Source organism: Nothobranchius furzeri, chromosome 4 (assembly GCF_043380555.1).
Source record: "Nothobranchius furzeri strain GRZ-AD chromosome 4, NfurGRZ-RIMD1, whole genome shotgun sequence".
Taxonomy (NCBI): domain Eukaryota; kingdom Metazoa; phylum Chordata; class Actinopteri; order Cyprinodontiformes; family Nothobranchiidae; genus Nothobranchius; species Nothobranchius furzeri.
In genome coordinates, this window is record NC_091744.1 from 81,873,778 (window position 1) to 81,899,810 (window position 26,033).

General features: G+C 42.1%; 1 protein-coding gene across 6 annotated transcripts in view; it reads right to left on the minus strand.

Moving 5' to 3' along the window:
* Positions 1 to 4,590: 4,590 nt before the first annotated feature.
* Positions 4,591 to 26,033, minus strand: part of zc3h18 (zinc finger CCCH-type containing 18) — a 123,155-nt gene continuing 101,712 nt past the window's right edge. For 3 of the 6 annotated variants that reach the window (XM_015965149.3, XM_015965147.3, XM_015965148.3), the window contains exons 10-20: positions 24,704 to 24,886; positions 20,786 to 20,911; positions 19,859 to 19,945; positions 18,861 to 19,139; positions 16,941 to 17,045; positions 16,455 to 16,463; positions 16,162 to 16,367; positions 15,614 to 15,828; positions 14,281 to 14,380; positions 11,264 to 11,360; positions 4,591 to 4,990 (exon numbers count right to left, since the gene is read on the minus strand). In XM_015965149.3, coding sequence (XP_015820635.3) covers positions 4,774 to 4,990; positions 11,264 to 11,360; positions 14,281 to 14,380; positions 15,614 to 15,828; positions 16,162 to 16,367; positions 16,455 to 16,463; positions 16,941 to 17,045; positions 18,861 to 19,139; positions 19,859 to 19,945; positions 20,786 to 20,911; positions 24,704 to 24,886 — 1,624 coding nt within the window. In that variant the 3' untranslated portion in view covers positions 4,591 to 4,773. The remainder of the gene's footprint in view (positions 4,991 to 11,263; positions 11,361 to 14,280; positions 14,381 to 15,613; positions 15,829 to 16,161; positions 16,368 to 16,454; positions 16,464 to 16,940; positions 17,046 to 18,860; positions 19,140 to 19,858; positions 19,946 to 20,785; positions 20,912 to 24,703; positions 24,887 to 26,033) is intronic. The other 3 variants (XM_070550498.1, XM_070550499.1, XM_070550500.1) reach the window with 3 other exon arrangements.

Here is a 26,033-nt window from a genome sequence, read left to right on the forward strand (position 1 = left end):
ATTTTAACTAAAATGCACTAAAGTGCAAAACTATTGACTACACTTGTCTGCAGCACGATTAGACACGCATTTTTACAGTTTATATAAAAAAAAGTTGATTTGGGGTGACTTACTCTTTAACAAAGAACAAAACATGATGGCTGAGACTTGGTGCTTATGAGTCTTGATTTAGGACTTGTTTGGTCTTGACCAGAGACTCACTGAAGATCATGACCAACACTGGACCTGCTGGTCTTGATCGAGTTTGAACTGGTTTGAAGTCAGCATCAGCTTCTCTTCAGAGACTAACTAGACTTCAAACCAGCAAGTCTTGGCTTGGGACCTGTTTGTCTCAAGACTTCAACGTCAACCAGTGAAAGCAGCAAAGTTCAGTTTGACCAAGTACAACTTCATCAAACCACAAATTTACATTAACTGACGTCATGTTGTTCATGACTCAGAGCTTTTTTTTTGTTTTGCTGTAACATGTTTCTCCACAGGTATGAAACACCTCAGATCTCACCTGGTGGGAATGATGTAACGCTGGACTACCTCAGGTGTTCAAAGTGGGACGGTCCTCGTCAACATCGAAATTTATCCGATGATGTAAGGCAGCCTGTTTACATCCTCAGATTATGGAAATCTAGAGGCACACCTTATAAACTCTGTTTGCTTTAAGATGGAAAAACATAACAATCGGGATTTATTTCAAATGGATTCTGAACCAAATCTTATTTTTCTAGAAATAAAACTCCTTAAAAGATCAACTGAAAGCCCTGAAAATGTAAAGTTTTAATCCTTGAGTTTGACCATTTAAAAACCAAAACCCTTACTTCTGGTTCAGGCTGCAGATCCAGTCACCTGACCTCTAAAGTGTTTTAACCCTCAGGCTTCACTTTAAATTTCATCCTAAAGAGTCATTAGAGGACAAAAACGTCCGCTTGTAAAAGTGACCATAAAAACTGTTTACATTAATATATTTTTTTACTTTTTTTCCCCAAAGATCTGTTGAACAACTTCAGCCCTGCTCAAACATAAAAAAAATTCAATCATTTTGAGGCTTTTAACCCTTGAAATGCCAGTTTGAATACTCGAAGTCATTGATGTAATTTATGAAAAAAAAAAAACCCACAAAAACTGAGTTATTTTCTGGGGTGTTTAGTACAAATCATCAGTCTTGATTATGTTATGAAACATCTAAAATTTTGAATTTTTTTGCATTTATAGTTTTTACATAGCAACAGATTTAAAATTTACTATACACTTTGTCTCACCTCAGAATGCAAGCAAGCATTCACACTTCTGCACATGCATAAACAAACTGAACTACAGAGAGTTTGGATGTACCTGGGCTCCAGCCAGGTGCATCAACATATTGTTTTTGTTTTCTACCCTTTGGTCTTACATGTGAGAATGAAACTGTGTTTAGTTTACATGCTGAGCTTCTGAGTTAATTAAAACAGCAGAAGATCTAAAGAAATGTGTAAACTTTCTCGCCTGAGCAACATATGGAGAAATTACTGAATTTGGGGGTGAACAGTAAAAATCATAAATTTGACTACTTTTGTCCAAAATGAAACCATAACATCACAGAAAGCATGAGTATTTGATGCAGATGATACAGGATCAGAAACTGTGGTTTGCATTGAAGTCAGTGGGACATTTTTGTCCATAACAGGCACAAGAAGGTGGTAAATTTTAAATCTGCTGCTACAAAAAACTAAAAAAAAAGCATAAAATATGATATTTTGCCAGACTCTTGACATATCCAAGGCTGATTTAAAAAAATGATTTCAGTCACTCAAAATATGTTTTATGTAAAATATCTCCTCTTTTGTCTGCTTTTTTCATGAAAAAATGAGCATCACATAATCAAACTGGCATATGAAGGGTTAAAATTTAGATAAATATTCAATATTTGATTTTTTTTATCAGAACTGAAGTTGATCACAACATTTAGACCCAAAAAGCAGAAAAAAATATTAATCTGGACCATTTTTAAAGCAGTTTTAAAAGTGGATGTTTTTGTCCTCTAATGGCTCGAGTGTATAGTAAATTTAAAATCTGTTGCTATGTAAAAACTATAAATGCAAAAAATTCAAAATTTTACATATTTCATGACATAATTAAGACTGATTTGTACTAAACACCCCAGACAAAAACAATGTCTTTTTTTTAAATAACTCAGTTTTATGTTTTTTTTTTCATAAATTACAGCATTGACTTTGAGTATTCAAACTGGCATTTCAAGGGTTAAAAGCCTAAAAATGATAGAATTTTTTTTAATGTTTGCTCAGGGCTGAAGTTGTTAAACAGATCTATGAAAAAAAAAAATTAATGTATACATTTTTATGGCCACTTTTACAAACGGACGTTTTTGCCCTCTAAAGTCTCAAGTGCATAGTGTTACTTTTTCCGTAGTGTTCCCTTAGTCCATTTTAAAAATTCCAAATTGAATTAAAAAAATTTGTTCAGAGGTTTTGCGAAAAAATTTAGTACCATATGCACAAACGGTGGTGAAATGGCGTCAAAAAGAAAAACAAAAAACTGCCCAAAATGACTAAAATGTCCCTAATGAAGCCTGAGGGTTAAAATTTTTTAAAGTCTTTTGACGAGTAACTTTAAAGATAAAAGGACTACAAACATATTTTACACCAAATCCTGATATGTAGCAACAGATTCACGATGCTAAGATCCTATCCATTAGCTTCTCCAAACATTTACGTCACCTTTTTGAGATTTGACTCATAACCCGGCATCATCGTTTCCTGAACCAGTTCTTTTAATTTCCTTTTTGTGGCAGCAGAGTGGATTTTTCACCTGGAAGCAGATCCGTGCTGCAGTTTCATCCCAGAAGTCTTGTCTTGTTTTTTGGGGGAAAAATAAATAAATAAAAATCTCAAGAGCTGAAACTAAAAAACAAGTAAAGGGAATTTTATTCATTAGAATTTAGTTTTAGACTTTTTATAAAATCTCTAATTTTTAGATTTCCTGATAGTTTAAGAACTCTGTAGGTAAATTTGTTTAAGATCAACACAAAAACAAATAACTGGGTCATGTAGAGTTATTCAATCAGGCTTTAGGGAAATAAATAAAACTCCCGCTTCAGGTGAAGGCTGAGTTTTGGAGGAAACTCGGGAAGAATGAAAACATTTTTCACGGGTACATTTGTGAGATGCTGGAAAACCTCAAGAACCAAAACCCAAAAATATCGTCCTGTTGGACTTTTGAAAACTGGAAGAAAAGAGGAAGACCACTTTATGACCACAGCATACAAGACCGAGGAAGATATGTTTTGGGTTTTAAGTCCCATCAACTCTTCACGCACTGGTGAAATTCATCTCTGCACCTGACTTATCCCCGCGAGGAGCTGCAGCAGCGGCTGCGCTCGGGAACTATTTGGTGGTTTTACCCCCCCAATCCAACCCTTTAAAGCCGAGTGTCAAGCAGGGAGGCGTTGGGTCCTGATAATAGAGTCTATGGTACGACCAGACCGGGATTTGAACTCTGATTTCCCAGTCCCATGACGAACACTCTACCACTAGGCCACTGTGAAGGTTGTAACGCCAAAGACCGACTCAACAAATGTTTGGTTATTTTTGAATATTTCTCTCATTTAGCAGTGAAAATGTTTTTACTCTGACTGAATGACAAATATGAGGGGCTAGTCTAGGGCTCTTTATGAAAAAACTCAATTTCATTAAAAATAAAAAAGGGACAAATATAGAGCTGATACCCATTATTTATTAATGTGGAACAGAATTATTTACACTTTACCTGACAGGAAAATACTTGGTAAAAATCAATTTTGTTCTGTTAAATTCTAAGAGCACAGAGAAAACTGTAATAATAATGTAATAACTATAACCCTCAGAGCGTGTCATCTTAGTGTGGAGGTTAAAGGCCTGATGCGTGAAACATCTGTTGGTGGAAGATGTGATGCGGAAGCAGAGGGAAGGCCAGGTGAACCTGAACAGACCTGAAATTGCATCACGCAGATGAAATGTGGAACGTGCTGAGAACAAAGAGCCACACGAATGAGCGGGTCACAAAGGAAATGAGTCTGACAGAAGAAACCAGGCGAGGGGGCTGCTCTTTATTAAAATAGTTTATTTAGAAGGCTCCTGTCACAAAAGCAAGACGAGGCTCGTCTCTAAGCGTCCCGGTTCCGCCACTCAGCTCCAACTAAAAGTGTGACACAAATAAAACACTGTTTTATCACCAAAGAGCTAAAAAGAAAACCAAACGTAGAAGATAAAAAAGCTTCCATATTACTGTTTTCCGTAATGGAACACGGGACTAATCTGCTGTTTCTGTACAACGTGTGTGTAGGGCCCGGAAACACCCAACTCAGCAGAACTGGGTTCACTGGGCGGCCTGGCGGGGATGAACTGGTGGACTTATACAAAGTTGTGGTGAAGCCCTGCAGAGCTGGGCCAACAGTCACATCACTCCACACAGGAAACCAAAAACAGACAAGACAGACAGAAGAGTCGAGGAGTAGAAATCTGTAATTCGTCTCATCATGTGAGGAAAACGCTTCCAGCCGATGTCCGGTGCAGCTTCGTTCTGTGGCTTCACGCCTAAGCCATCTTGTTACCTGCTGCAGCTCAGACACAGGAAGGCTTCAGAGGAACCAAAGTCACTGATTTCCATCCTGTTTCTGTTTGTTGACACAGGGGGGTTCTGGTGGCGGCTGCTGGAGGTCTGGATGAAACACAAACAAGAACTCCGTCCCCCGACCCCAGGCCGCCGGAAGGCGATGCCGTGCAAACGAGCAGCCGAGTCTGCGATTTATTTGGTGGGAATCTTTGCTCGTTTCCGGGCGATGGCATCCTCCACGGCCTTCAGCTGCTTCAGCAGCTCCTCTCGGCGAGACAGCGTGTTGCTGGCTTTAGCGGACCCAGAGGCAGAGCTGGTAGCCGGCGCCGGGGGCAGAGCGGCCGGCTTGTTCGAGGGCATCGTCGGGCCTTTCCCAGAGGATTTGGGTGGTGGAGAGAGAGGACGTTTCCTAAGAACAAGAGGTCAGAGGTTAAACTTCACTCACATAGCAACTACATTCGTTAGCAAGAAGTGAGTAAGACCAAATGGGAAGCAGACCGTTTCACTGCCCACTTACAGCCAATCTCATTTTTAACTCATTCACTGCCATTGATGACTAAAGTCGTCATTTGCATTTTTTTTTACTGTTTGAGCATCAGAACGAGCCCCCGCGCTGAGAGAACAAACATCTCAGCCCTGAAGCCGATCTTCATCCGCATACGTCACACGTCACATGATCAGGAAGCAGAACATCCATGTGTTTGGAGATCGTTTTGGGCCGTTCCTGTAAAAAAAGTGAGGCGCGAACCGGAAAAGCGTCTGCCGATCACAATTCGACAACGGATTATGAAAGAACGGATAACGCTCGAAACACACGGATTGTTCCTGATGTAAGAGGTGAGTCTCCGCTTTGTTTTGGCATCAACATCATGCTAGCGCGCAACGTTCTGTGACTCTTAAAAAAACAGTAAAAACGGTGAGAAACGCTGGCAGTGAATGAGTTAATGTCACCTCATTTTTATTTCTGCTGACTCAGATTAAAACACGTCACTGCCATCCATGTCAGGCCTAATCCAGACTAGTGGGGTAAAGTTTATGCTGCAGCGTTGCTGCTGTAGGGTCATCACAAGCAGACAAAGCTGATGAGTGGCTCCCATGTCAGTCATTACATTTTCATCATTAATGAAAACGTTACATTATGAATATTTGCTGAGATTCAAATGCAAACATTTGGGGAAAAACATAAAAGCTTACACTGACTTGCTTTTAGAGCAGAGTGTAGTTAAATTTCCCACCAACGCCTTAAGCATCCAGACTTTATTTCAGCTTCTATTCCCAAATATTTATAATTAAAAAATATCATTAAAAATTTTGTTTGTTGTGAAAGTTTGGCCTTTTTTTCCTCACAAGTTCATAGTCAGATAATGATTTCGTACCGCACCTCCAGTTCAAGAAAGGTTAGCTGCCATTTCTTCGTGTTTTCACTTGTTTTATTAGAGGAAATGGTTTCCACAGTTGCATCTGTGCAGGTGCCCGCTGAAGTAAACACTAGTGAGTCACTTTTAACGAATCTCAGAAAACAAAAGAACAATACAGGCAGCGCCCGCTGTGATTTACGTCCACTGTTGTGGCTGACTGTTGCCTAGAAACCACTAAAACACGGTGGTGAACGACAACATCACCAGGATCGTTTCTTCACGTGTACTCGTGTACTCGCGTCCTTGTGAACCAACATCATCGTTGGACCAAGTCCTGTTCACTCTCATGCGAGTACGCTCAGAGTTCCTGGACGTGTCCTTGCTCCGCTCACTGTATCGAGGATGCATTTGACGCATCCTTCTGTGGAATTGGCCAGCAAGGTTTCCCACAATTCATTGCATCGCAAACCTTTGTAATTGAATGAGTGAGAAAGCTCATAACAGTAGAGTTTTATATAAGAAATAAAAATAAACCTGTAAAATTTGCTGAGCGTGTGAATTTTTTCTCTACTCTCTTTATGATCTTTCAAAATGCTAATTAGCGAACCCACTATCACAATAAAAGCAGCATTGCTTTGTTTTGAAGAAAAAAAAACGTTTCTACATTCAGCAGCAGGAAATGCTCTTATTGCATCACTTTCAACCAAAAGTGGACCAAATATTGTACTAATTCTAGTAATTTTAACCCTCAAAAATCAGGGTATCTGCAGGTTTAAGGGAGCCAAATTTAAGACTTTTAAGACTTTTTTAAGGCCACTTTGACCAAATTTAAGCTATAATTTCCAGCTATTGCCTGGAACCGGTGCTAACCACGTCGCAAACGTGGGATTAGCCATCCAGTTACCATTAAACTTGCACTTCCCCATGGCGCAAGCGCCCACTAGCTTAACCAGCTAATGTGCTCATCTAAAAATAGCCCCCTTTCACAACCAACTGAATGTGTACGGTTCCGCTTACGCCAACATCGTACACAAAAAAGCTTAACACTAACTAGACATTCATGAAAATTTTATAGAAATAAAAGAATGTTGTTTATTGGGTCTTTGGTCATTTAAGACCTTTGGAAACTGTATTTAAGGATTATTTGTAATTTTTAAGGATTTTTAAGACCTTAAATTTGGAAAAGCTAATTTAAGACTTTTTAAGGACCCGCGGATAACCTGAAAATGAACTGATCCTCAAAAAGTTGGAGGCGGTGGGTTTTGGTCGGGTCACAGTCCACTTCTGATAAAAATGTTTATTGTTGTAGTCTACCTAGCTAAAACAAACAACAGCGTTTATTCGTTTCTCTACCATCAATCAACTGAAACCAGAAACCAACAGGTGCTCCTTGTGCTCACTCTAGGGACCCCATACTCCCTCCCACTTTTCTTTTCACAATAAAAAAAAAAAGTATCTAAATCAGATGTATTCAAACTAAAGATTACATATTCATTGATATTTTGTTGTTTGAGGCACAAACTAGACTTTAATTTTCATGTCCAGTCGTTTTTTTAACCGTAGCAACAAGCGGACCTTGTTGCTACGACTCAGCGGAGCCAGCGGAGTTCGATACTGTTCCAAATGCTGTCCTTGTCCTCCCATACTCTGTAGAACAGACTCTCTGGTGTCCTTGTCGAGAACATACACAAGAACGTACTAGAGTCCTTATATTATATAAATGTATACGAGAAGTGGCCCAGGAGTCATGTGCACCTTTCTAACCATAAATACAAATGAACTTTATTAACACCAGCACTCGTAGACATGCGCGCACGAACCCAGGTGATGGAAAAGTCCAGAACATGAAGATTATTCGCACCGTCTGAGTCAGCAGCAGCACAAACTAACGAAGATTTGCTGTAAACTCTAACCTTACCCCAAAATTCCACTAGCTCCGCTCCGCTCCGGCACGAACTCCGCAGTAAAATCGGTCCCGTTGTAGTCAATCAGAGCTGTTCACTACTGCGACCGTGCGGCGCAGTGAGCCGCCCGCCGTTCCGCCATCCGGCAAAAATAGGATTGATTCTATTTTTGCCGGACGCCGGAGCACCTCCGCAGTCAATGGACAGAAATCACAACCGCCCAACAGGAAAGGGAGCAAGCACAACTTCCTTTATTTCACAATAAATCGATAAACAAAAGGCGTTTTTTGTTTCATATGCACAGGTTTAACAACTTTTAACAACTATCAATGGCGGCTGAACTTTAAATGCACAAAAATAAGCCATAAATACAGTTTCTACTATCAAAGTAGTCAGCCTTAGTTGATCCAAACACTGCTGATCTCTCTACACAAATGATGGGCAGATTAAACAGTTCATTTCGATGCTTCTCCCACACAACGGGTGTTTGGATCTAACTTTCGCGTTCATTGCTCGGACTGTATCGCAAGATCGCGAAAATCCCACGCATGCTTGTTTGCGCACCTCAGGTCTCCGTACCGGAGCGGAGCCGTTGTAGAGCGGGTACCAGTAAAAATTGAGTTCGGAAGCGAGAGGCTGCGGAAGGCGGGGGCGGAGCGGAGGTAGTGGAATCTTGGGGTGACTGGCTCAGTGAAAGCTGGGTTCACCACCTGAACTAGTCCTCATGGACATAACTTCTGTTTACGTTTTCTAACCAAGTAGAAACTGTCCAATCAGAGGGATGTTCCTCAAACCTCCCATGTCAGAGTAGATAACGTCACCAGTAAAGCAAAAACAAACTGATGTGGAAGCTGCAACTGCACAAAAACAAACACAAAGCGACAACTTCCACTTCCTGTCTGAGAGGTGCTCCAATGCTCCCCAGAATCACTACGTGCTTCAAGACCTGATTTGGGATTAAACTCCACGTTAATCAGTGGAATGTTTCTGTTGTAAAACACCAACACCACAAAAACCCTCTGGAAAAAAAGAGATGTGTTAATAATTAAATCTGGACGTAACTTCAACTCAACGGCACCATATTCAAACCGCCGCTCAACAGGAGCGAAACTCGACTCGAGAGGCCTTGAGTGACCTAGACCGTAACTGCTTAGGAATGAGATTCAGTTTCAGTCGAGGTCACACCTTCCTGCGTCTAATCAACACAACGACTCATCAGAGGGTGGAGAGGAGGGGTAATCAGAGCAGTTTCTGCTCGTTGAACAACAACTGACAGCTACAGCTTATAAGCTTGACTTTCCCATACGAGAATCGAAACGTCTTCAAGAACTAAAGAAGTCCAGTCGCCTTCATCGGAACCCTTTTGGATTACCATTGCGTTTTCAAAACGGGACTTGCCGCGGCTCCCTGGGGAGGATAAAAATTATAAGATCAGACCGTGGCGGTAATGTGGTGCAATCGTGGCAATTTTATGAAAGATTAGGTGATGGCGGGATAAAGGGGGTATGGGGGCGGTCTCTGCGCTGCCGCAGACTTCCATTAATCTTGGACATAACTTGCTTTTTATTGAAATTGAAGCCGTGATTGTTAAATTTTTTAAACAAGCAGCTCCTAAAGGTGTCTGCCCCCATCAGTCCCTGTGCAGTCTCTGGTGATCTGAGCTTCAGCTCTAACAGAGAGGCTCGTGGAGCGCTGCGGCGCTCCAGTTTGCCATCTCAGCAGATTTTTTTCAAAAAGCAAACCTTATTGTCTGTGTTTACTTTCATTTTCAATACATTTGCCAGCCGGAGCTCAGCAATAACTCCCCACTTCATCATGACATCTGCCCCTGTTGCGCCAGGGTGCATACGACAGGCCATTACCGCAATATTACTACCAAGCGAGGAGGAACGAATGCCACAAAATTCGCGCAACACCATGCCGGCATGGCGAGTTTATAGACATACCATTGCTGTAATATGACGCCGATTAGCTGGCATGGTGTGTTTTATAAAAGCACCACATGACTGAGAACCTTCACCAGCGTTATGATTTCATGTTATCCAGCGTCGAAAAGGAAAACAAAAGCAGCTGACTGAGGCCGACGTTTCCAGTGACGAGCAACGTGGTGCCAGCTCAGACTCCCTTTTGTTTGTAATTCAGTTACCAGAGTTCCTCAAGTTCTCTCACACTTTCAGACTCCTGACGTGGTGAGAGAAGAGTTTCCGACGCGCAGGAAACTGCTAAAAATGTTCAGTGATGAGAGTCTGAGACTCAGGCAAAGAAATAAAAAAAGATCATTTTATTTTTCTGAAAACCTGTTTTATGATTTAACTTTTCTGAGTTTCTGATCATAAAAAATCCAAAAGGTCACAAAAATTTTATCCAAAATACGGCAATTTTTTTTTTACTTGAGTAGAAATTGAATTAAGCTGCTTAACAATTTGCCTGTTAAATCAAAAATGTTTTTTTTTAACGTCCCTCAGATACGCGTTTTATACGAGAACACTCCACCTCTGATGTGTTCAGGAGGAAGAGCTAGCTGAACGCGCGGCTAGCGCTAGGTCACTTCTGTTCTTCAGTCATTGCTATCTTTTGAATAGGTTCTGGCCAATCGCACACTAATAAAACTCACTAGAAAGTTCTAGCAGGTTGTAGGCGTTGTTTTGATGTTCTGCTGTAAACTTTGTGTTTAGCGTTAGACGTGTAGCTGCTGGACGCCCGCGGTGGACCTCTTTTCCTCAACAGGAGCAGCCAGAACATGTGATCAGAGAAAAAAGTTAAATATCAAGTAGAAAAACCAAAGATGTATCCGATCACATCCAGAAGTTAGTATTTAGATCCTGGCTTCGGAGCAGATCTTCGTGCCGTTTGCGTTTTGCTTTGGAGTTGAACGGTGTTATTTTAGAGCAACATGAACCAAAGGTTTCTGTTTTTATTTGAATTTAAATGATATGGATAAAGTAATCATTTATTATATCTGGTTGTTTTCATCAGCGGCTCGTCAAACAGGAACATAGTCAGTTTCACTTCTGCTCAATTTCAGAATTGAAGACACAAAACTGTTACAAACACAAATGTAAAGTGAAAGAGTGACGATAAAATCAGATCCTTTCTGTGTTTGAATGTTTTAGGCATTGCTGTCTAATGTCTCGTTTAAGCTTGAAGAATCAGATGATTTACAAAAGGATCTATTTAATTCTGGGGCTTTTGGGAAAGGTCACTGAATTTCTGGTGATACTTTAATATCTGAGCTTCCACTTTTTGAGCATGTTCCTCTTCGTGGCTAATTTCCTGTGGTAATCAAACGCCTTGCTCTGAAAACCCTGGCATGTTGGGACGGGGTCAACGGAGGTTTATCAAGAACAAAAGATGACTCCAGAAAGTCCAGACTTCCATCTGCGTGACAAACACACAAACGTCATCCAGAAGACCACAAACCTGTCGGCCTGGGGGGGCATGGGTCGAGGGCCTTGACCTCTGGGCCGATCCATCTGAGGGTTTGGTGGGGGTCGGCCCAGAATCCTTTTATCACGACCTGGAAAAAAACAAAAAAAAACCACACCATTTGTTTCAATGGATGTGACGAAATATGTTCATTTCTTTTTCGTGACAAATGAATTTTTGTGGACAAGCAAAACAAAAACAGATACTTCTATAAAGACATAATTATGACGAATATTGATGGACATTTTTGACGACATAAAAGACGACAACAAAAATCCAATCAGAAAATGGAAAAGATAGGAGAACAGAAAAAGAACCAATCAGCAAATGTAACAGGCGGGACTAGATGAGAAAAGAACCAATCAGAGTGTGGGCCGGTAAAATGGCCTGTATTTGATATAGCGCCTTCTAGAGTCCCGGAACCCCCCAAGGCGCTTTACAACACAACCAGTCGTTCATCCATTCACACACGGGTGAGGATGAGCTACGATGTAGCCACAGCTGCCCTGGGGCGCACTGATAGAGGCGAGGCTGCCGAGCACTGGCGTCACCGGTCCCTCTGACCACCACCACCAGCAGGCAATGTGGGTTAAGTGTCTTGCCCAAGGACACAACGACAGCGACAGACTGAGCGGGGCTCGAACCTGCAACCTTCCAATTACGGGGCGAGCACTTAACTCCTGTGCCACCGTCGCCCACACCTGTGGCACATCGTCTGTGTCGGTAACGGATGAACAGTTTATGTCTGAAAGGAGAAAATGTCCAAAAGGCTTCAGATGTGACACATGCGGGGTCCTCCTTGGACATGAAAGTGTTACGGTGGTAGCAGCGAGCGGAGGAGGAAGTCAGGAGCAGATTAATGGAGCGGCTTGTTTCATGGCTTTCGCGCCGCTGCTACAGCTGATCAGTGTCCGGTGTACTGGCAGTGTTTTTGTGGGGAAAAACATTCAGACGGCCCATCTGGGTAAATTTGTGCAGGAAATACACCTGAAAACAATTCTCACCTTTAGTTTACCTCCTGGCATTATTAGAGCAACACCTTTAACTGTTTTGACAGTCTGATGTCATTTCCTGTCATGTTTTCAAATATTACTGCATATTATACAGATTTGTTTAATATTAATGAGACAAATCTCAAACTGTCAGTCATCCTTTTGGTATTTTCCATTAGTTATTGTTATTACCGTATTTTCCGGACTATAAGCCGCTACGTTTTTTCCACGCTTTGAACCATGCGGCTTATAATGAGGTGCGGCTTTACTGAAGATTTTCCTTCACCTGCCACTAGGGGCGCTTTAGCAGAAAGTGAAACGGGTGGAAGTCAAAAGTGGAAATCGAAGAAAGTGCTCATTTTAATTTAGCACATGCAAGCAGCCGGCACGACGAAGAATCTTTTTCAAATCCATACCCCCTCATCATGGTAACTACACGTATGAGTTCATATGATGCCGCATTTAAGTTGAAGGCCATCGATCTGGCAGTAAAGGAGGGAAACAGCGCTGCCGCACGTAAGCTTGGCATGAATGAATCCGTGGTTTGGCGCTGGAGACGGCAGCGGGAAGAACTCATTCAAGCCAGCTTCACCCGGGGATGATGACAGCAACACAGAAAAGGTATGTGACGAAGCTCTTCTGAGGCTGTTCCACTCCGACACTGAAGAAGAGGACTTTAATGGCTTTAGTGCGCAGGAGGAAGATGAGAGCGAAAGACTTTTTCTGGTAGGCAAGTGTGTTTTATTTACTAACCAGGAATGTTTCGTGTGCAGTTTTTATTTTCTAATCATCCAGGGCTTATTAATGCTGTGTCAGCGCTGTTCTTTCCTTCTAAACATGCAAATGACCGGTAGTAACGTGTCAGTGCTGTTTTTATTTTATAACATCCAGAAATATGAATGCTATCAGTGCTGTTTTCTTTTATAAACTTGCAGGCACGTTCACCCGTGTTTAAAATTCGTTTTGTTGAATTAAAACAACAACGAAAAACCTCCATGTAGCGTCTTTCTGTCTAACTATCGTATGTTATGGCCGTACATGCGCTGTGTGCCGAAGACCTGCATGTGGCTGCTGCGCCACGGCTTGTATTCGAGTGCGGCGTGTGTGTGTGTGGAAAACATTTCTTTTTTTGGTTGGGGCGGCTTATATTGAGGTGCGCTCTATAGTCCGGAAATTACAGTAAAACAATTATAAAGTTTGACTGATCCAAAGTGTGAAATGTGAATTTTACAGTTTCAAGTAGGCATAGTTAACATTCCCTACAGACGCTGAAAATCACTGCATCAGAAGAAAAAAGCATTTGTTTAGTCGATTAAATTTAGTTTGGTCCTTCAGTAAAACAGATCACGAGTGAATAGCAGTTTAATTCACATGATCAGGCCCATTATATTGTGACGTTTGCAGATATTGTTGACTTCCTCATACCACCAAGGATTTTTTCACAGTGTGAAATAATAATAATAACAATTAGAGCTGGTGCTGGACAGACCAGAGGAAGGAGACGGTGAGTCGAACCACAAGCAGAAAAACCACCAAAGGGAAGACCTGACGCACGTGAAAAGTGACAAATAAAGAAAACACCTTCTTGCTGCTTGATAATAAAAACAGTTTCGTCACCTTTTTCTTGAAAGTTACATGTTGGATCACACAAGAATAAACTACATGGAGCTTTGATGCGTTATTTCTACGTGAAAATGAAAGCAACGCTTTGTTCAGCAGCCCGTGCTTTCCCCCTGGTTTAATTCTTTTACTTTATAGCACGTCTCCTTTACATTTTACAGACAGCTCACAGGGACCGGGTGAGAACCAACAGAACTGTAAACCTGGCAGTGAAGCTTAAAAGATAGACGGCTATTTAAAATCAAAGGCTTACTCGAATAAACAGACTTCTTGCAGTTTTCTGATTGGCTGGAATAACATTTTTTCTCTTTAGCTCAAAAGGCAAACCAAGTTTTGACCCCGCACTTTTAAAAAAGAGGGGGTGCAGTTGCTGCAGTGATCGGGTGTCTAGAATCTCACCTCTGTCTGGAGACATGGCCATTCTCTTGCTGAGAGGAGGGCTGGGCCGGTCTTTATCTGCAGGCAGGTACCGCTTCCTGTTGCCTCTGTCGCCCTGTTGCTGAGAAACGAGGAGCTGGGATAAGCGCCAGCATTCACTTGTATTTCTGATGGTAAATATAAACAGAGAAGCTGAAATCCTTATGATTTTAGCACAAACAGCTAACCTGCCTTTGACCTAGTACCTCCGCTCCAGCTCACCTGTTTAAAGGTTTGAATCGCCCGTTTGGTCCAAACAAAACGATCAGAGTGGAAAACAGACGAGCCGGTGGGCCTACGCTGGAGGAACCCTTACAGCGGGTTTGGGTCACAAGGAGCGGAAGTAAACTGGTGATTGTTGAACCAAAGCCACTGCTAGAAACACCGGAGGTACTTTAACTTATGCATCGTGATATTTTACTATAAAATCTGTCGTTTACTGTAAATATGGAGCATCTAAACGTTTAAAAAGCTTTAAAAAGAAAAGTCTTGATCCATTTAAATGTGTTGAAGATGTCTTAATAAGACATAATCAAAAGATCCACAAAGTGTTGCTAATTTTGACTCTTAAAGTATTTTTGCATTCATCTGGCAGCCTGCTCACATCTGCATTTGGCTTTAAATTCTCCATGATGTCATTAGGTCTAAAAACAAATAGCCTTGTTTATCTTCTCTAGTTTGTGCATTGGTGTAGGTTTGGTGGGGACTTATAAATCTAAAGGTTATAAAAAAAACGGTGGTTTACACTACAGTTAAAACAGTTTGTGCCAATAACGTTATTATGATGGACTCGTTTCTTTAGCAAACGTAACTTTAAGTGACTTACATGTTTCTTTGGAAAATAGCTCATGCCTCCATCCTCACTCGCTTTTGGCACTATGTGTCACGTCACATTGCAAACACAAGAGTCTTGATTTTGAATGTTTTCCTTCTAGCTTTGGCGCTGCTAACCGGCGTAGCTTGTCACGTGACAACATGCGCAGCCAATCACACCAGCCTTATGCGTTACGGAGGTAGGACTCGAGCAGAGAACGTCATTTAACCCTTTCTGCACCTCTAGGGTAACGAGACACTCGACATGCTTGTTTGTTTTAGCGGAGGCGGTCAAGAGATTGGTGGGGACTATTTAGTCATCACTGGATATTGGTAGGGACATCATGTCACTTCCGTCCATGCCAAATCTACGCCCATGAGTTTGTGCATCAGCCTCTGGGACTGTTCCTCTCTGAAGGTTACGTCTCGTTTCAGGGGCCATTTTTCTGTCTTCAGCGCAAAAATCTGACTGAAACGTTTACAAGTACAGCGTGGCAGTCACCTTGTTGAGGAGGGTGAGTTTGATGTCTTTGTGGGAACCTGAACCTCCGTAGCTTCCAGGAGGGCCCATGTTACCGGGTCGTGGGTGTACAGGGTTGCCTCCCCTGGTACCGGGGCCTGACCGGGGCACCGGGTTCCCTCCTCTGGGCGGGCCCCCAGATGGGTCAGGTTTCCTGCGATCGTCCCTGAAAGGCTCTTCTTTCTTTGATGGTCGTTCTGAGAGCACAGAAACATTTTAGTTCAAAACCTTAAATAATAAATACATTTTCTTCATGTTCTTGTGTTTTTAAGATATTTTTAAATGAATAAAAATTATCATTTTTTCCAAATAACCTCGTAATTTTTATTTTAAGAGGTGCTATACAAAAGATTGTTTCTTCTTTTCCAGGTTTGTCAGCATCTTACGGAGGTGAATTACACACGCAGGACCAGAACATTTGTGTTTAACACATTTTTATAATTCTTTTTCTTGAACATTTTTGTTCTAGAACCTCAGTTAAACTTTTACAGCTAAGTGGAAGCCGATGCTTCAGTCTGCGCCACACTAACCCCTGATCTTGTCCCGCGCCAGCGGGGACCGGTTTCGTGCAGAAACTCGCTCTCTGCGGGGGTGATTTGGCATGGGCGAGCGAGAGCTGGCTGATGAAACAGGGCTGGCCAGGTCGGCGTACATGTCATCAGAGTCCGCACTGCGCACCGAGCTGCTGCTGGAGGACGCTGAAGATACAGATGACACGCTGCTCACGCTCAGCGACCTAAGAGGAAACAAGTTCACAGAGACATGTGACAACACACACACACACACACACACACGCACGCACGCATCAGAAGAATGTTCTCACCTGGATTTCCTGGCAGGTTTTCCATTGAGCAAGATGTGAGGGGAGAAAATTCAGAGGAATTAGAAACTCATCCTCAGATAAACTTAATTCCTACTGCAAAAACGAATAAAGCACATAAACAAATTTAAAAAAGAAGGAAAAAACTAAAATGATCATTTTAGAATTTCAATGGAAGGTTTCTTAAAACAAACACGGAAACAACAACAACAACAACCTTTAGAAAATCCTATTTGAAAAAAATCATCAACCAATTAGGATTTTCATGGAAGAACTCTTTGATCTCCTCAGTCAACACGGTTTCTGGCTCTCAGGTGTATTTTATACAGGTAACAAACTATTCTTTCAGTTTATTACCTGTATAAAAGACACCTGTCCATAAAAGCAACCAGTCTATCCGGATATTTAAATAAACCAACTAAATCCATTTCAGGCAAATCAGTTTCAGGTAATCTGCTGTTCAGGTGAGCGTACACGTTGGGGGTGTACCTGGATTTTTTGGATCCTGAGCGCGAGCGTGAGAGGGAGTTGGATGAAGATCTGGACCTGGAGCTAGAACCGGTGTAACTACTGCCGCTTCCGCTCACTGTTCTCCTGGAAGAGACCAAACACGTTTTCACAAATTAACAAAGTCCAGGGGTGTAACAATGCTAAACCCGACCAAACGCAGGTGAATGTAGCCTGTTTATCTGCAACAGACACAAACAGGATCACTAATGTGAATCAAGCCGAGTTTCTATAGAGATGGGGGTGTGGGGATTAGGGGGTGGAGGTTGCATCGGACCAAGCTGGGCAAGCGGCCCACCGGGGGCAGTGCCAGAATGCCAGATAAGCCCGTCCACCCCTGGAGGGAATTGCCCCAATAAAACATGGGTAGTGAACCCTGGTCCTCCTGGAGAGCCCCTATTCAGCACGTTTTAGTTGTTTCCCTTGTTCAACACAGCTGATTCACCTGTTCAGCAGCTCATCAGGCTCCGTAGACGCCTGTTAATCACCTGCTGATTAAGATCAGGCGGGTTGAAGCAGGGCAACCTCTAAAACATGCTGGATTAAAAGATTACAGTAGTACACACACACACACGCGCGCGGCAATATTTAGATTTCCACAAGTCTGACAAAAACAAACAAGAGTTGTTTGAACAGCTTGTTTCTAACAATGATCAGAAGCACAGGAGCTTCCTTAAAACATCTGGAATTCGGATTCACAAACCTTTCCCAGATCATTTTCCTAAATGACCACACGGCCATGAAACCTTCCAACATTTGAATTCCTGATGCTTGTTTCGGGGTCGGACTATGACTTGGAAAATGTCTGTTGAAGATCAGATGTTACTCAGTTTTCCCACGCCCGGTGTTCCAGTCATCAGAGAGCATCTGCTGCATCACAAACAACATTTGAATGTCTACGCTCACCTCTACACCCACCATGGTGTGATCACACATTTTCTCTTTGTTTGAACACACAAACTGATCTTTCCTGCACGTGCACACAGGTGTGTTTACACCTTTATGACACTTCCAGCTATGTTTGCAGCACATGAAACTAAAGAAAACTGTTAAGAAGCTGTACAAACACCCTGGTGCGGCTCTGTCGGGTAAACAAACATTTCTGTTAAAAATGTTAAGAAAACAGCAACAAGAATGACAAACAGTGACTAGTTTTCCAGGATAATTTCTATCTGTAAGTCAAGCCACCTCCACACACCCACAAACAAATGAATAATCTCGTCTGTTCCCCCCACAACACACAGTTTCTTCCTCTCTGCCTGCCACACAAACACAATGAGTAGAAGCTCACAGAAGTCTGGTTCTTCCTCCTACATGCACCCACACAGGCGCCCACGCACAGTCTCACAGGTCTTCCCCCAAACTGCACAGTGGTGGAGTGCGCATGCACTCACACTTTATAGTGCACATCAAATGCAAACAGCAATGTGTTTGGTCACTTCAGGTCACTTTGTTTGAAACACTTTCTCACAAATGCCCTCTTGTATAACAGGCAGCATAACGGCTAAGCAATGAAAACCAGTAAGAGCCCAAACCCTTTTGGAATAGAGATCAGACGGGAATAAATACACCAACATGTAGAAAAAATACAATTACATCAACAACTCGGGGTTGTCAAACTTGAATAAATAACTCAAGAAGCTATTTTGCAGATGTTAAAAATGGGTTGTGACACCTGTGTCATAGTCACACCGCATAAACACACCGGGCCCTTAAGGGTTAAAGATGAAGTTTATATTTAATGTATAGTTAACCTTTGACCTGACTGTAGTCTATCTGGGTAACGAGAAAAAAAGAATAATGTCTGCAGCAGATTTGAGCAAAAAGCTGATAGTTATGACTCCTTCCTGTCTCTAGGAAAACTGATCCTGTTGACTCTTCAGTGGGAATGTTTCATCTTACCTGCGGGGGGGATGCTGCTGGCGTTCCTTCTGCCTGCCCTCTCGAGGGTTCACAGGTCTCCCGGGTTCCCGAGGTGGAGGAGGCCTGCCCACCCCGGGGTCCCCTGCCCCGCCTCCTGCACCACCCACCTCCCTGGGGTTGGTTGGAGGCTTTGCTCCCTCCACTGGGGGTTTGGGGGGCCGGCTGGGGGGACCGCTGGGCAGAGGGGGACTGGGAGCTTTCTTCAACGGTGGCTTGTCTCTGCGAGGAGGGGGGGCCGCTCCGGGCTTCTGCGGCATGCTGATGGAGGAAAAACGTGTTCAGGCATGCAGACATGATGCTGTGAGCACATCAACTCATAACTAGGGATGCACCGATACGATACCGGTATCGGTGCCAATATCTATACAGATACCAGTATCGGTATAAGTTAACCAACACCAGGAACCGATACCAATGCAGTTGCTTGAAAATGGCTTCACTGTAACTTGTCATTTCTGTTCACCTAATATTTTAGTTTTGTGATGATTTCTATTCATATATTTTACTTTTTATCTACCTCACAGTCTTTTCCTGTTGAAAGCAGAGAACAAAATAAAAACTGTATTCCAAATCATTGCATTTTTTGTGTGGTGGAAGTATCGGTATTGGTAATCGGCATCGGCAATCGGTATTGGCGAGTACCCAGATCCAAGTATCGGTATCGTATCGGTTTGGGAAAAAAGTGGTATCGTTGCATCCCTATTCTTAAAAAAATGAAAGCGTTGGGAATGTTCTCATTGAAATGTTCAATTTGGATTTCATGAGTAAATCCTTCTGAGAGCATCAAGGAACAGAGAGAATCAGTTAAAGGAGCAGGAAGAGATTGTCCAAGAGGGCTAAAATAAAAAATACAACAGAATTTCATCATCACCAGTCACAGTGAGCTAAAAAAGACTCATCAAAAGGGCCATGCTGTAAAAATCTAAACCTAAACCTGGCTGACAGTAACTAAAGGAATCCAGGTGACGAGGGCTCACCCTTTGGGCGTCACTGGTGGAGGTTCTGGTTTGTTCTTGGCAGCCCTCGGTACCGCCGGACTCGGTGACGTGGAGAAGGATCGAGATCTAAAAACGATTAAAAAGAAATTATATTTAATAGGAATGTGTATTGGTGGAATTATCATCATCATCATCATACAGGGGAGATGACAATACGTCACGATATCACGATATATTGTGATACATTCAGCCAGACTATATTAGCCATATTTTAGACTGAATTTATTGTAGGAGAATTCAATAAACAGTCCAAACTGATATGCAACATGTTTAACATGAGGCATCTGCACCATAATAGAGGGTTGGGCCGGGCAATAAATCGACAATTTATCATTATCAAAATTCCTGACTCTTATCGAGATCATGTTTCCCATGTCAATAAATCTGATAATAAAAACATGAAAAGATGTGTGTATGTTGGCAATGTCCCTTTAAGAAGCTGTTCCACCTTGAGTCACCACAAATGTGACTCAATGTAATGCACGTGACAACCCCATCTAGTGGAAAACCTTTGTTTCTGCACATACCTGTAGTTATCGTCCATTTATCGTTATCGAGGTGAAATCCTCAATATATGGTGATATTGATTTTAGGCCATATCGCCCAGCCCTAATAGACGGATTTACATTTCAGTGTTGGAAAAAAAACACTGCTGCCAACTAGCGGTGGGCGTTTGAATTGCACCAAAAGATAAGAAACTCCACAAATGTTTGCATGAAAATTCTTCCAAGAACTAGATATCACGATATATTACCATATCCATATTTTCTTACATCCCTAATACTTAGTATTCAGTCTAAAGTCAAAGTTGATTGTAGGAAAAAAACTGTGAATGTTGAGACAAGCTGGGATGTGTACACACGCGCGCGCGCACACACACAAACACACACACGCGCACGCACACACCTTGAGCGGCTGCCGCTGAAGGAGCTGTGCTGAGAGGAGTGGCTGGAATACGAGGAGTAGGATGAGGAGCGGCTGCGGGAACGAGATGACCCGGATCCCGTGTAGGATGAAGAGTGGGATGAAGACCTGCAACACACAACAGGAAATAGGATTTATATTCAGTTTCAGTTTATTTATACCGGGCGACAAATCCCAACACGAGTCACCTCACGGCACTTAAAGAACTGGTCATCAAACAAGACACTTTTGTCTTCTGAACGACTACTTTGTTCAGAAAGCCTAAAAGACACAGTTGTGTTAAAAATATAAAAGTGTAAAGAAACTGATGCTCATCAATCTGAGAGGGGTCAAAGGTCAACAAACTACAGTCACTCATCCTAAAGAGAAAGACGGTGGAAATCATTTCTGATCACCCAGAGGTGAAAGGTCAGAGGAATGAGGTTAAGGTCAGGATAATAAGAAACAGACCGACACAAGACTTCTGGAGCAACAAGGCCTAAAGTGGAGATCACATTACACAGTGGTGGAGGGATGATGGTTTGTGCTCAAGAGACCCACATAGTCCACCTGGAACCAGCAGCGGGTCTACAACAGAACCAAGGGGCTACAGATGTCCAGTCAGAGTCCAGACCAGAGCCTGGATGAGGCGCTGTGGTGGGACCTTCTGAGAGCTGAAGCAACAAGGTAGAGAAGAGAGGAGGAAAGCTCCTTCAGAACCAAGCCATTGAGAGTTAGTTCTGCTGAAGGTTCTGTTGGATCATGGGATGGACCGTTTGCCTTTAGTTTAATAAATAACAACACTATAGATTCAGCTGTGTGCCTCAGAACCTTTGCCCTCAGGCAACCAACTTCCTTCTGAAAGGCGGCTTCCTGAGAGCATGGGGGGCGGGGACTCAAGCAGACCTCAATTACTCAAAAAAATAAATAAATAAATAAAATAAAAACACCGTCATAAAAATAATAGTTTGCATGCGACCATGGCGCATTCGTCAGTTTTCTTACATCATAATTAGTTGAGCTGCATGTTGACTCGTTGTTTACAAACATTTCTTCTCATTTATTTCTAAGAGTTACTTAAAGGGACTTTACGGAGTTTTGAATTTTTATGCTCGCGATTGCCCCCTCAGGCCAAAAGCATAATGGCATGCTGTACGTGCACACTCCTTAACGAAAATAACAGCTGAGACAGTCCCTTGTGTGTGTGTGTGATTGTAGGACAGAGGGCAGGAGAACGCGCAGCTAATTAATTAAATAATTTGGTTCTGTACCTTTCTCTTCAGCACAGCCGACAAAGGTTTATGATGGGTCAGTCCTCCTGCATGCTCAGATCATTCCCTTCCCTTGCTTGAAAAATTGTTCCAAAATTAAAGTTGAACCCACATCTTTTTTTTCTGTGAATTCAATGCCGTTCGGCGAGTCTCAAATAAAAATTTAGGCATCTTAATGTAAAAAAGAAACTCTAAAACAACTATGTTCACATCCAGAATCGAACCCGGGTCTTCCGCACAAAAGCCCAAAGTTTTACTAGGCGAGCTAAACCGCCAGTGACGTCATTTGTATCTGTAACATTTATATTCTTGATGACAGCTGAAACAACGTTCACAGAACGTGAACGCGCATGAAGCAGCCTGCTCGACCCGAGCATCTCTCTTTTTCTGTGATTTTACAGAAAAACGGGCAATCACGGTAAAAATGCCAGGGCTCATTCTACAGGACCAGGGCATTGCAGGAGAATGTATGAAGAAGACATTTATTATTTCTATACATGTTTTGGCTGTCAAACTTCCATAATGCCCCTTTAAGAGTTTATTTTTACCACTTTATGAAAATCACATGGGACATAAACCGTGGGTGGTTCCAGCCTTCGAGGCTAACACGTTAACATCTTGAAACACAAGGTGGGCATGTCACAAACTCCTCCATCCAACTCTGCTGTTCAGAAAGTCTGCAAGATTCATTTATAATAAACAGTAATCCCTATCATTAAAATGACAGGTTCATCGAGTCAAGAGTTTTTTGTTTTATTGTTGTCTTAAAACAGTTTTCCTAACTCTGGTCAGCAACAGCTGATGGGAGTAAAACTGACCCCATGTCTACATGGTCCCAGTCTGCGTCAGTAAGCTGCACAACCATGTGGAACACTGCTGACTGGACACACGTCCAGAAGACCCTCCCACAGGAACAGGAGGCCCCAAAGGTTTGCTGCATTCGAGCATGTTTGTAGAACGCTGAGTGGAAGGAGAAGCAGCTCCAGCAGCAGGGAGAGGATCGTCCAGCTAAATCCATTCAGGAATCTTTCTGTAAACATCCTCTCCTGGTTTTGTTTATCTGCTGAACATGTAGATTTCTTCTGTGATCATTGATGTAACATTTTCATGTACCTCTGCATCTTTGCTCTAGGTCACGTGACCTCACAGCAGCTACAGTGTCAACAAGTAACAGGAAACAGCGTCTCTCACAGCAAAAACTCCCAGGGAACATTCAGTAGACTTTAACAGTTTTAATATTAATGTTTTTTTCCCATGGTTCCTTATTACGTTTAATCTATTTACCAGTGAGGTAATGTGGTGTTGCTGGTATTTTCCTTTACGCTTGTGCAAAGCAGATCTGATAACAGAAGTTTTCCTTTAGGTAAATAATTCCAAGAAAATAATCTAAACTAGGGCCGTGACTCGATAAAATTTTTTAATCTAATTATTTACAGGCCAAAGCAATAATTAATCTAAATTAATCGCATTCTTAGAGTGTTTCTGTTTTAACTTAAACTTCTGTTTTCAACTTTAAGACATGTTGCTTGTGCTTGTTTACAGAGTAGTGAGAACACGGAGCGTTCTCCCAGCGGCAGCCAGGTGTCTCTCGTTTGTCTGACTACTTTCATAAACTACTGTTAGGCCAAAGAATTATTCTGTCTGGAGCTTTCAGCGCTGCACAGGTGTTACGTAAATGTTAAAAGTATAGCTTACTGCAACTTTTATAAACTTTCCGGTGCCACCGGGCAGCTGCAGCAGAGACGATCTCTGAAAAATGTCTGCGACACGGACTCCGTTGTTGTCTGGAAGTTTTTTTCCAAGTTGAGAAAAGAGGAGGACGGGTTTCCTAAATCCTGTATCAGTCAAAGCAAGGCAACTTCTTTCTGTTTTTATTCCGTTTTAGTAGCCATTAGCACTGTGCATTGTTGTGTGCGTCAGTGATAATCGGTCTACGAGGAAATCGTGCAATAACAAAGGTTCCGCCTTTCTCGAAATGCAAGTTGTGATTAAATGCCTTAATTTTTTTAACGCGTCATTTTTTTCCTATAATTAACGAGCTAAAGCCCTAATCTAAACACAATCTGTACGTAGGTGTGCTGCATACTGTTGATAGGAAAGCATCTTTTCAGGATCTAATAAAGTTCATTCCACTCCTCATAATAAACCTAAACACAAATAAACTTGTATTTCACCAAAATAAAACTACTGTACTCTGTTTCACTGCCACAGAACTCTTAGTGGAACTAAAGGTTATATCTCTTCTCTGAATCTTTTACTGGTTTGACATTAAACACACTTTATTAGAAATGCATCTTTTACAGGAACATCAACAATGAGTATCCTGACATTTAAATTAGAACTAAAATAAACTTTGTCTTCAGCAATGAGAGAACAACCAACCTGAATATTGTTGTCTTCAGTTGACACAAAGTCTAAACGGGTGTTATCGGCCCTGGACGGGAGGTGTCACACCAGAGCTGAGGTTTACTAAAAACCCCTGAAGTAATCCAAAGGGGTTCGAATGGAAGTGAAATTTTCAATCCAACCCCTTTGGATTACCAAAACCTGGATGACTGTGAGCCTTCACCAGCATAACTCATGAAGTGGTAATAATAATAATAATAATCCTGTAATCCAGCTAACATGCTGCAGACAAGACTGGTCTTACCTGGAGGAGTTGGACAAAGACACAGAGGAACCAGAGGGCCGGTGTCGCCGACGACCTCGTGGGGGTGACCCCAACCCGGCTCTTCTCCTGGGAGATTTGGACCGGCGCCACGGGTCTTTCCACTCATCTGGTCTCCTCATAACCCCACCCATCTCCTTCTTCATGGGAGGTTCCAACAGCCTGCTGAGAAAATTGAAATGAGGTTAATGTTGTTTTTCGTTGGTCTTCCAGTCTTTAAGATGGCGCTCCACCATACTTGGCAGCACTAATAAAAAGGCATACCCCATCACGAAATCTACGCTCGGCTGACCTGGAGCTACTGACTGTCCCACAGACTAGGTACAGGTCTAGAGGTGATCGGGCTTTCTCGGTCTTGGCTCCTTCTCTCTGGAATGAGCTTCCACTCAATACCAAACTGTCACCATCACTGCAGGTCTTCAAGAGTCACTTGAAGACTCATTTTTATCGTTTGGCTTTTATGTGACTTGGTTTTACGCTCCTTTTACATTTTGTATGTTGCTTTTATCCTTTTTATTGCTCTTCGTGTTTTTAGCGAGTTTTATGTTCAGCACCATGGACTCCCGCAAAGGCAGTGGAAGGTGCTACTGTATATAAATAAAGATTGATTGTTTTGATTGATGAGATAGCTAAGGTGATGATTTGCTAAATTCACCGGATCCCAATCAGCAAATCTAATAATTAGAAGTAAAATGGAGTTTCCCTTTGACGTTATAACCTGTAAAAATGCTTGACTGAACTTTGTTTTATGCTTTTGATTTTAAAACAACAAACGCGATGTTTGCACATTGCCTGTAGGTAGATTTCAGCTCAAATCCTTCCTTTCTTTGTCTCGTCTCAAGGCCTTTCCTTTGTGTAAACAGCAGCTGCAGTTACACTAACTTTACTAATGTGGTAAGAAAACAGGCTGCACCAGTGTGTGTTGATTACATCTAACAAGAAGCATGGAAATGCTTGTTGATGGACGTGTGTAAACATTTAGCTGAAATTGCTCAAAGAGAGAAGCTGAAAAGAATACGTCAAAGGTGCGTTTGCTGCAGCCCAGGTGTGACTAAACACGACCGGTTGTGTGAATTTTTAGATGAAATAAGACAAAGAAAAGAATCTTGGCTCGATTATGTTTGTAATTTTGGGGATGCTCTCCCTACAAGTTTGACCCTCAAGTAAAATTCATAAAAGCAGGAACAAAAATGTTCTGCATGAAAATGTTAAAATTCCACAAGCATCACTAAGTATTCGGACAATTAGATCTAAATATAGTATAAAAACACAGTTTATGATAATAATACCTGACAAGTTTCCTTTCTTCTTC